The following is a 10,986-nucleotide window of genomic DNA, read 5'->3' on the forward strand; positions in this document are numbered from 1 at the left end:
AGCAAGCACTCCATCCGCCACCTGGGGGACGCGCCACATACGGGTGTCAGGCTTCCCCGCGTGGGTGTATGTGTAAGTGTGGTTTCTTTTTTTATGTGACGACGGCAGAGCAAACTCTACACAAGTGGCCCTCCGACACCGGCTCCTCACAGGTACTATCGTTGAACAATACTTTCGTGGAGCCTGTTAAGTAGCCTAGTCGGCTTCTCCTTTGAAGTTTGACATTTTCATACATCCTTCATCTACCAAGGTGATTAGGGGGTGCAGGATCAAACTCGTTTTCTTAATTTTGTATCATCCAGCCGTTTGCTTCCTGCAGCATCGCCGGTCGTCTACTTCGAGCAGTGACGACCGGTCATTGTCTGGACAGACACAACCGCATTTCGTGAGGGAGTCTTAGCTCAACTCAGTAACCTACGTTCCTCAGCATCGGTCTGAGGAGCACTTAGAGGTACTTAACCCTAGCTCCTACGTCTGTGTGCATTGGGCAGGGGAGTGAGAGCTCAACACTTGTACTACTTTGTATTTACTACCTTGTGATCTTTGTCTAGCAACAGTTTTAATCAGCTGTTTCACTTTGTCCTTTCTTTCTATTCTCTTCGTGATTTCTAACCTTTTTAAGAATGGTCCTCACGTAGTTGTTTACTACGCACCAGCCATCTTTGGACGCTAGTATAGCTGTTATCATTGACTCAGGGTTCACCCTAGTCTGAAGGTAACGCTCGAGTTCTTTTCGTTCCATTTCGTTTCCATGGCAAACAGTCACACAAGACATGTTCCGCATCTTCGTTTGCTCCCAAACATACTGGGCAATTCAGATTATCTTCTATCTTGATGCGGTGTAGGTAGGCTTGAAAGCTCCATCTCCGCTCAAAAACTGCGTAAAGTAGTTATTCACTTCCTCGAGTCGTCTTTTGGTCCAGTCAACAATACGTGGTATGAGGCGGTGCATCCATCGCCCCTTTACACTGGAGTTCCCAAACTGCATTTTGAGTATTGTCACCACGCCGGCTTTCCTCGTATATATGGTAGACAGAATGGGTTATTAGCTAGGCGACCTGCAGTGTGTGTGTTTTTTTCTCTCTCTTTTGGAGGAGGAGATATTAGGGAAAATCTTAGAAAGACCATAGCATGACCTTGTTTATGGGGTCGTCGAAACAGCCCCATCTACAATGTCAGCCGTCCCTGCTAAAAATAGTCAATAGAGATCGATCGGGATCGATTAAATTATCAACAGATTCTATGCTAATTCTGAATACCATTTTTTGTACAAGGACTCGATTAAAATCGATTAGAATCAACTGGAGTCAATAGATTTGAATACGGAAAACAACAATTGAAGTAGATAGTTAATACCAAACGTTGGTTTCTATTAACTTTACTTGCCCTTTTTTGTATAGAATTTTATCGATTCCTATTGATTCCTATTGATTCTATCTATTTTAATCGATTTCTTATGCAATAAATGGGATTCAGATATAGCTTAGAATTCAATTAATAATTTAATTGATATCTATAGACTATTTTTAACAGGGGTGTGTCGGATTTCCACTGACTAAACCATCTCCTTCACGGCCAGGTGAAAAAACACCCAGCCATAAAAAGGAACGTCCTCATTGCCTTTATCGACCCTCGGTAAAGGTGCCTAGCTCCATATTTTATGCTCTTGAACCCCGCGGTACCACAGTCAACCATGCTTCACGGGGTAGGGGGGGGGGGGCGAAAGGCTTTCACCCGCTTCTGGTTAATGTCGTTGTCATCACTATAGTCATCCTTTATTTTCTGCATCGCACATACACACGTACGTACTTAGCCTCTTCGTCTTTTTCTGTCTTCTTTGTCTTTCCTGACTTTTTTGAGAATGTCTACTGCATAGTTGCTGACTGCGCACCATCCATCCTCTGAGGTTAGTATGGCCGTCATTATCGACTCAGGAGTTACTCTGATCTGGAGATAACTCTCAAATTCCTCTAGCTTCTGATGATATTGTGAGCACTCGCAAAAGACGTGCTCAAAATCCTTTGTTGCAACCAAACATATTAGGCAGTTCGGATGGTCGTCTAGTTTAAACCGATGCAAGTACGCCCGGAAACATCCGTGCCCAGTTAAAAACTGCGTGAGGTAGTAGTTTACTTCCCCATGTCTTCTTCTAATCCAGTCTTCTATCCTTGGTATAAGGCGATGAGTCCATCGTCCTTTGCCACTAGCGTCCCATTTTGTTTGCTATTCAGCCATCGTCTTCTTTCTTGCGGCATCCCAGATCTCATTCTGACTTTTCTCACTCGATTGTCTCCTAGCTTCCAATACGTCCTTTCTTTCCAACGCTAAGAGGTCAATAGGTGGCATACCTGCTATAATGCAGGCAGCATCGTCCGATACCGTACGGTAAGCGGGCGCCACTCTTAGTGCACTTCGCCTATACACGGTAGTTAACTTTCATGCATACGATTTCACTCGATTCATATTTACCCATATTGGGGCTCCGTATAGCATAATCGATGTGGTTTCGCTGGCTAAAAGTAGCCTTCGCTTCTGAAATGGCTCTCGTACATTAGGCATCAATCGTGATAGAGCAGCCCCAACTTTTGCTGCTTTATCACTGACTATTTCCAGATGCTGTTTAAAACTCAGTCTTGCTTCGATGGTGATGCCCAAGCATTTGATAGTCGGTTGAGAAACAATCTTATGTCCATCCACCGTCAGTATGATTTCCTTCATCTTTTTTCTACTGGAAATAAGGATAACTTCCATTTTGTGACTGGCTAGTTCCAGTCCCGTCTCTGTTAGCTCTTCGTGTATTATATGGGTTGACTCTTGAGCTATGTCTGTCAACTCTTGTTGATGTTTCGCTACGACTGTTGCTTCTTCAGGTAATTGTAGCTTTAGTAGCCCGTCATATATTATGTTCCAAGTCGGGCCAAGTACTGACCCTTGGGGGACGCCTCCTGTAACTTTATATGTCTTGGTACCGTCCTCAGTGTCATATAATAGAATTCTGTCCTTCAAGTAGTCGGACATCATCCTTCTTATATATAAGGGCACATCCTGCTTCCGGAGTGTCTCGTGTATTTCACTCCATCTGGCCAAATTAAATACATTTTTGACATTTTTACATCAACATTTTATGACTGTCTTTTGTGAGTTATGAGTGGGAATCATCTTATATTATGAATTTATATTATATTTATATTTACTATATTATATTGATAAATGCATGAGCATGAATACTTTTATAGTTATTTACTCAAATTATTGCATTATTAGAAGCAGACTAAACGTTCGGAAGGCTGTTCAGGTTGAACCTATATAGATACATTCCTGTTGCTTATCAATTACGTCTGCGCATGCGCGGAAATATGTATAAATATCATGAAAAATTGGTTCCAGTGTTCATTCTGCTCTGACCTCTAGAAGAAGTGAGATCGATCAATCCTATTATTTTGATTATTAAATTTATCTGTAATATACTTTTATAGTTATTCACAAAAATGTATTGCAGTATCAGAAGCAGGCTAAATGTTTGGAAGACTAAGCATGTTGAGTTTATGCAAAAATTTTTCTTTTGTTTATAAATTACGTCCGCGCATGCGTTAAAATGTATAAATAGCGTGAAAAATTGGTTCCAGTGCTCATTCTGCGCTGACCTCTTGTTGAAATTTGTTGAATTCTGCGCAGGTTATCATTTATATTATTTCTATTTAAAGTGTGTTTAATAAATTCAATAACTACAGCCTTGTGCATATATTGACTTTATGGATTTCAATGGAGGAGCGCTGTTCGTATTGGCGATCGGTGAGACGGGTCTGAAATCGTTACCTTTAAGTCGATGCTATTGCACAAGGTTGTTTTAATTGATGATTCAAATGAGATTTTAATATAATGGAGAGGTCACTCCAATTCATAAAATATTATAAACTCAGACAATCGGAGAACCTGAGAACCGGAAAAACGGAGAACGTCAAAATGGATTTCTCTTTAATATAATAGGGGATTTGATATTGTGACGGGTGCTCCTTCAGTAAAATAATTAAGATTGAAAGTATTTCGAAAATCATTAATATATTGTATATAAAACAATATTTTATCTATTGAAACTATAAATTTTGTTAGAGAAAGCTACATGCCAAAACATTGGCGGCGGTTTTTTTTAATGCACTTGCAGGGCAAGGGATAACAACAGGGCAGCAGATAAAAATAAGATAAATTGCAGCTACTTTGACTAGAGCACATACGAGCAGAAGATTTTCATTTGAATTTTCTTATTGTTTTACGGAGTTCGATCAAGGCATAGAAAAGCTCCAAATAAAGAAATGCGATGCGTAACTATAAACTTATAAACTTAAGCACTATAAACAATAAACGGCAAAGCCCTCTTCTTGATACGAATCGTCGAAAAGCTAAGAGGAAGGTCTTCGAGAAGTAGTCTGAGACCACCTTGATGTGAACTGCCTTGCTGTCAAAGCAAGTAAAGACGGCCACATACCCTTTTGAAGCTTGCTGACCTTTTCCCTTCGATGTCCCGACTGCAAAAGGATCTTAGACGCCGATTCTATGTGCTAGGTGTTTGCAGCGGTTTTGTGGTTATTTATTATCAATAGTTAACTTCGTAGTTAGTCTAGATCTTACGATTAATTATACCTATGCAGTAGACTTACAATTAGAATCGTACTCGGCCTCGATCGTTCTTATACTATACGATCACTAGTGGCAATATAAAGTAAGTTGGTTAACTGCTCCTGATAACGCCATAGATTCCACTGGAAGGTCCTTAGGCTCAATCGCTTGATGCGTTCGAGCACAGCTTCACAGGCTTCGCAGGCTTCGCAGTGTCACTAGCCAAGGGACCGATTTGGTACACTATCCAGTTGTTTGGACGGATTTGGCACGCTCTAATTTGAAAACTGTAACACTGCCGCTTTACCACAGAAACCGACACGGACGCGGACGCTACGCGGAGTAATGCTAGACAATTGGCACTGCGCGGATCAACCTGGGAGCTAATAAAACCTCGGCGTCAATACACGCAATTGTCATGATTTGATCTACGCGGCAACTTGCGACTAATCAGCAATATATATAATAGTCGCTTCCTATGGTCTAAACGTGGGACATTACATATTGAGAAATGCCGCCTTAAGATGGCTGCCCTTGCCTCGTTCTCAAATGGCACTGTTCGGCCTTGTCACGTGGTTACCAACTTGCCTACCTAGTCAGTCCCCATACTTGTCTTGTTATCATAAAATACTACAGTTCTCAAGCCTGCAGACCGCGAGGGGGCTGACTGACACGCTGTCTGAATAGCTTGCAAGTCGGCAGTTGACTTACAAACACGCACACGTTCACCACCATTCCTCCTGGCTAGGAATCGGCCCACCACATGCCAGACATACATGAAACCCAGTCCCTGAGCTATAGGCCTAAAGCTTCTGAACTGAGCACATTTATCCCAAACAACATCTGATAAATAAAAACCTTATGCCTCGTCGGCAGGCGGTAGCATTGCTGCCCAGTAGCTCGGATTTAATCGAGGAAAAAAAGAGAGAGAGGCAGAGAGAGAGAGAGAGAGAGAGAGAGAGAGAGAGAGAGAGAGAGGGGGTGTGTTGGGTATTGGGTGCTATAGATGTAAAATTTAGTTCACGTTTTCGACAATAACTCTAGAAATTACGTGCCAATCTATATTAAGTTTTTGCGTGCAACTTAACTAATATTTAAGTAAGTAGGTATCTAGCGTATTTATACTGTTTTTGCAATGTTTATACATTGCACTTCTATGAAATCTATTTTTCTGACTGACTCCCATAAAAGTGCATGTTAAATAGTTGAATTTTAGCACTGATTAAAACAAAAAAATGGACTGATGAATGAAAAATTATATCTAAATAATTATGTTTTCTGGTGAAGTCCAGAAGAGAGTACTTGACTCTACAGTTGCTTGATGCAGACTAGCTTTGACTTTGAGTTACTCGTGACGACAACTGTCGGTTCTACTTTTTCAAGGGCAGGGTCCCAGAGAGCTGTTTTTTTTTCATGCTATGCTTCTTTTTATTCATAGTGTTGGCCTTTACGTCTGCCCCGTACAAGAGGATCAAGTCGCCACCGAACTGTTGGTCTAGGCCTGCGCACGTTGACCATAAGTTGACTAAGTTGCGCTATCCTAGTCGAGGCTTTCTTACAAACGCGATCTAGGTGTTTACTTAGCTTGTATCTACAGTTATTTTTAGGTATTTTACCGATGATCAAGTGGCGCGGTAGCGCCACGAAGGCGAGTTTGAAAAGCCTAAACTATGATATCCAACAAAAATATTAGTGAAAAAGCTGCTTATTTTTATAATATGTGAGTGCATAATCCGCAAATGCTAAAATCACGTTTTTCTTCTTCAGCCCGAAATGTGTTAGGACCGTGAAGTTAGTCGCACAGCTATATACAGATATGAATTGTTTTCTCAAGAAAATATAATAATATATTAAGATATTTAGAATTAAGGGGTTGTCGATGCATATTCTGCGTTTCGGAACAGTAACAGTAACTTGCTTGACAGGGTAACCGATGACAAGGTTCAGGTTGTTTTCGGTGTCTTCGTATAAAAATCATTCAAGTACGGTATCTAGGTGTACAGGGTGGTCGATGACGACGTCTAGGTGGTGCGCTCCATGGTTTTTGGTGTTTAGGTATATAAATCATACTAGGGCGGTGTCTCAGTGTACGGGGTGGCCGATGGCGATGTTCAGGTGGTGCGCTCCGTGGTTTTTGGTGTCTAGGTGTAAAAATCATTCAAGGGCGGTGTCTAGGTGTACGGGGTGGCCGATGACAAAGTCTAGGTGGTGCGCTGCGTGGTTTTTGTTGTCTAGGTAAATAAATCATACGAGGGCGGTGTCTAGGTGTAAAGGGTGGCTGATGATGAGGTAGAGGTAGTTCGCACCGTGTTTTTGGTTAGGTATAGAAATAATTCGAGGGTGATGTATATCAGAACAATCAGTAATTTTATGTTAGTGATAAAAATGGTTCAAAAAAGCTGTAGTCGAAAAGTGCTAATGATGCTTATATTTTATTTGTACGACGTCGAATATGAAATACTTTGAAAAGATTACTAAAAAGGATTGAAATCTTTAAAAAAAATTAACTTTAACAAAGTAAAAGGTTAGACAAGTTAGATATATTCTGTAACGAAATGACAGATGGAAAAGAACTGAGATGATTCAAACAAAGTCAAGTTTATTATATTTAATCGTAAAGAAGCGAGGAACAACTCTCAAGATCATTACTACGTAACTTGCCATACCCGTTTCATTTTGTTTATTGGTGAACAACTAAAATTTTCTTTTTATGTATTAGGACGTCATATAAACATCATAAGTATAATGAAACGGGCATGGCAAGTTACATAGTAATGACTTTGAGTTGTTCCTCGCTTCATTACAAATAAATATAATAAACTTGACGTTGTTTGATTGATCCTAGTTCTTTTCTATCTGTGATTTCGTTGCGGAATATATTAAACTCGCCGAACCTTTTACTTTTTTGAAGTTAATTTTTTTTAAAGATTTCATTATAGAACAATTTTGGTCTTATTAAGCGCTAGTCGGTATTGCAGTCTAAGTCCACGTCCCACACCATTATAACCGTTGCTCACGTCACTTGGCATGTCGAGTTATAAAAGCCCATCGTACAAGATTCCTTAAAAATCTAACCCTAAGTTTAAATTCTCTGCTACTCCTTCGGTTATACGTTTTCTTCTAAGCTTTTTTTTCGTCTTATAAATTTCCTTACATTTTACTTTGGTACCATTATTATTATAATCGATTATAAGATTTTATTAAATTATATAAGAACATTTAATTTTTTTTTTGTTTCAGTCTTTATTTCATAACTATAATGGACATTTTAACAATGTAACAAACATAGCGTTTCTTCACGATGACACTCGATTAATATCAAACGGAGGGACCGATACCAGTATTCTTCAGTGGATTGTTAATTAAATCAGCTATTTTTTATTGAAATGTAAATTGTATCACAGAAGGATATGAAAGGATCAAGATTATAATTAATATCATATGATCAGACAATAAAACTGTTGTAATGTATAATAAAAAAAAATCAGAGCGTGAGACAAAACATGTTTTACTTTATATTGTAAAAGAAATTTCACCACCGCCGTTTTGAGAATTTTCCCCTCATTTACTCCCCTTCAATTACTCTCTCTCTCAATTATTATTTATATACTTACTAGGGAAGTACCCTCGCTTTGCTCGCCAACCCCGATTTATTTGTATGAAATGTGGAAAATATTATATTATATTGAACTATACATTATATTAAGCATGAACACTTTTTCTCCGGTTCTCCGGTCCTTCAGGGTCCTACTATCTATATTTCTTAATTTTATTCAGGTGCATTGGAAACTGTTTCTGGTACATATTTACGGTGGGTTGAAGAAGAAAAAAATGTTTGATCTTCGATTTGACAAAGAACAACCGCACATACAAACACACACACTCACACACACACACACACACGCACGCATATATATATATATATATATATATATATATATATATATATATATCGACGCTCCTAAGACTCGCACGCATTTTGGGACAACCGCGAACGCCAGCACCGAAAGTTATTTTGTGACGAAAACAAGAATGAAATGAGGGCTTGTAACGAAGGATCGCACGAAAACCGAGATTGCCGCGATGACTAGCTCGCTAAGAAACCTTTGCATTGAATAGTACGTGTTGCGAGCTCGCAACGAGAACGAAAACTCTCTGTCTTCCATGCGGCGAAAACTAATTCCAAAACCGTGTTTCAGACGAATGCTGGTAATTTCACGCACCGATCAATATATATAGATATACTTGTATACTTGTCAAATATACATATATAAATATATATATATATATATATATATATATATATATATATAAAGTTTATAACATCTTGAATGATTCTGTAATGTCCCATGTTCATACATATTTTAGTATTTACGTATATGTATAACTCCTGTACGACTGCATTCGTGCTCTTATACAGACGACGTATACTAAACCGATTGCGACAGTACGAAACCTATCGCCGCACATGGGAGCGAGTGCTTTGACCTACGAGTCAGCACTTCTTTTACTTTTGTACATTATCCTTGCCCGTCAGATGTTGATTGGTCGATCGTTGCCTCGTTTCATTTAATTTCATAACTCCTTGAATTGTCACCGAGGATTTAAAAAGCCAGGAAACAATCCAAGGAGTGCCTTTTGTACAATTAACCTGTTGTCGTGTGGCTGTACCCGGTCAGCGAGTACGAGTGATATTTCTCAGTACGCATCGCTTATTGAGTGTGTGCAAACCACTCAAACTCTGTGTGTGAGATATAGTAGACTTCTCGTTTTCTGGTAGAGAATCTGCATCGTGCAATAGGCAAAGGGCCCGTTAATAAATCTGGCGTTAGTGGTAACACAGCTTAGATAAGATCATAAAACTTGCCACAAGTAATCATGTAGAGTTAAGGCTAATCAGTATCGGACGTGCCACGAAGGACTATCCATTTTCCAGGTCACGAAAGAGAACGAATATATAAATATATCGTAAGTCAAGCTTAATTGTACAAGCGTCAAAAGTAATTATAAAGAAACCACCGCACAACGTAATAACAACGATACTATAATAACTAAACCATACAACAACTGTAACATCTGCTGAGTTCCGGGTTGTCTCCAATAAAACAAAAATCATAACAATTTATCAGTGGATAATTATTATTAATAATGAATAATAATCATAATACAACCTAAAACCATCGATACGAGAACAGAAGGTGTAAACACGCTTGTTGACAACACCATAAGATACACAAGGTAAGGGCAAGCAACATAGTCCTGGACATTTCCTAGTCCGCGATACTACAGCGTGACTTTACTGCTGGGACACCAACAACGTCCGCGCAAAACGAATCTGTCCGCTTTAGCAGGCAGCGGGGATAGAATACCGTATGCGCATAAACACGCGTCCGAACAGACGAGAAGCGCGGGACATACTCAAATCTTTCAGTCTGCGTGTAACTCTAGTGAAGTGAGTCGTCATCCTCTTCATGATTATTAATTTCTATTCTGCTTAGGGCGTCAGCCACATAATTTTTACATCCTTTATTGTATTTAATATTGTAGTCATATTCTTCCAATTTTATTCTCCATCGAATCAAACGTGAATTTGGTGTTTTTAAAGATCAGAGCCATGTAAGCGGCTTATGATCTGTTTTGATTGTAAATTTTTTTCCGTATATATGGCCTAAAATGTCGACACGTCTCGACTATTGCTAGTAGTTCTTTTTCGATGGTCGAATAGTTTTGTTCGACTGAATTCAAGGTTCTTGAAAAAATTGATATGAGATGTTTATCTTGTGATAAAACGGCGCCAATTGCGACATTTGACACTACTGTTGTAATAGTGAATACTTTTGTGAAATCTGGATAAGCAAGTATTGGTGTATTGACGATTAATTCTTTTAATTCATTGAATGCTTCTATGTATTGTCTGTCCTCCATGTTTATTTTTTCTTCTTTCTTAAGCACCTTCGTTAATGGTTTTGATATTTTGGCATAATTTTTTATAAATTTCCTATAAAATCCTGTTAATCCTAAAAATGCTTTAATTTCTTGTTGTGTATTTGGGATTGGATATTCTATAATGGCTTTGATTTTATCAAGATTTGGTTTAATTCCTCTTGGTGTATTTATATGTCCTAAAAAGGGTACCTCTTTTTGTAAAAATCCAATTTTATCAAGTTGCACTTTTAAACCATATTCCCGAAGTTCCTCAAATATTAGTTTTAGATGTTGTAGGTGTTCTTGCAGTGACTTGGAAAATATAACTATATCGTCCATGTATACAAAACAAAATTTGTGTAAATATTTTCTGAGAATTTTGTCCATTAACCGTTGAAATGAAGCTGGTGCGTTCTTTAAACCAAAGGGCATACGGCAGTACTCATA

General features: G+C 38.8%; 1 protein-coding gene across 15 annotated transcripts in view; it reads left to right on the forward strand.

Annotated features, from left to right (window-relative positions):
- LOC100119385 (echinoderm microtubule-associated protein-like 2) overlaps positions 1-8,116 on the forward strand; it is an 804,666-nt gene extending 796,550 nt beyond the window's left edge. For all 15 annotated transcript variants that reach the window (XM_031930031.2, XM_031930040.2, XM_031930035.2 and 12 more), the window contains one exon: positions 7,855-8,116. In XM_031930031.2, coding sequence (XP_031785891.1) covers positions 7,855-7,980 — 126 coding nt within the window. In that variant the 3' untranslated portion in view covers positions 7,981-8,116. The remainder of the gene's footprint in view (positions 1-7,854) is intronic.
- Positions 8,117-10,986: the final 2,870 nt, after the last annotated feature.

This window comes from Nasonia vitripennis (genome assembly GCF_009193385.2).
Source record: "Nasonia vitripennis strain AsymCx chromosome 4 unlocalized genomic scaffold, Nvit_psr_1.1 chr4_random0007, whole genome shotgun sequence".
In the NCBI taxonomy this organism is placed as follows: Eukaryota; Metazoa; Arthropoda; class Insecta; order Hymenoptera; family Pteromalidae; genus Nasonia; species Nasonia vitripennis.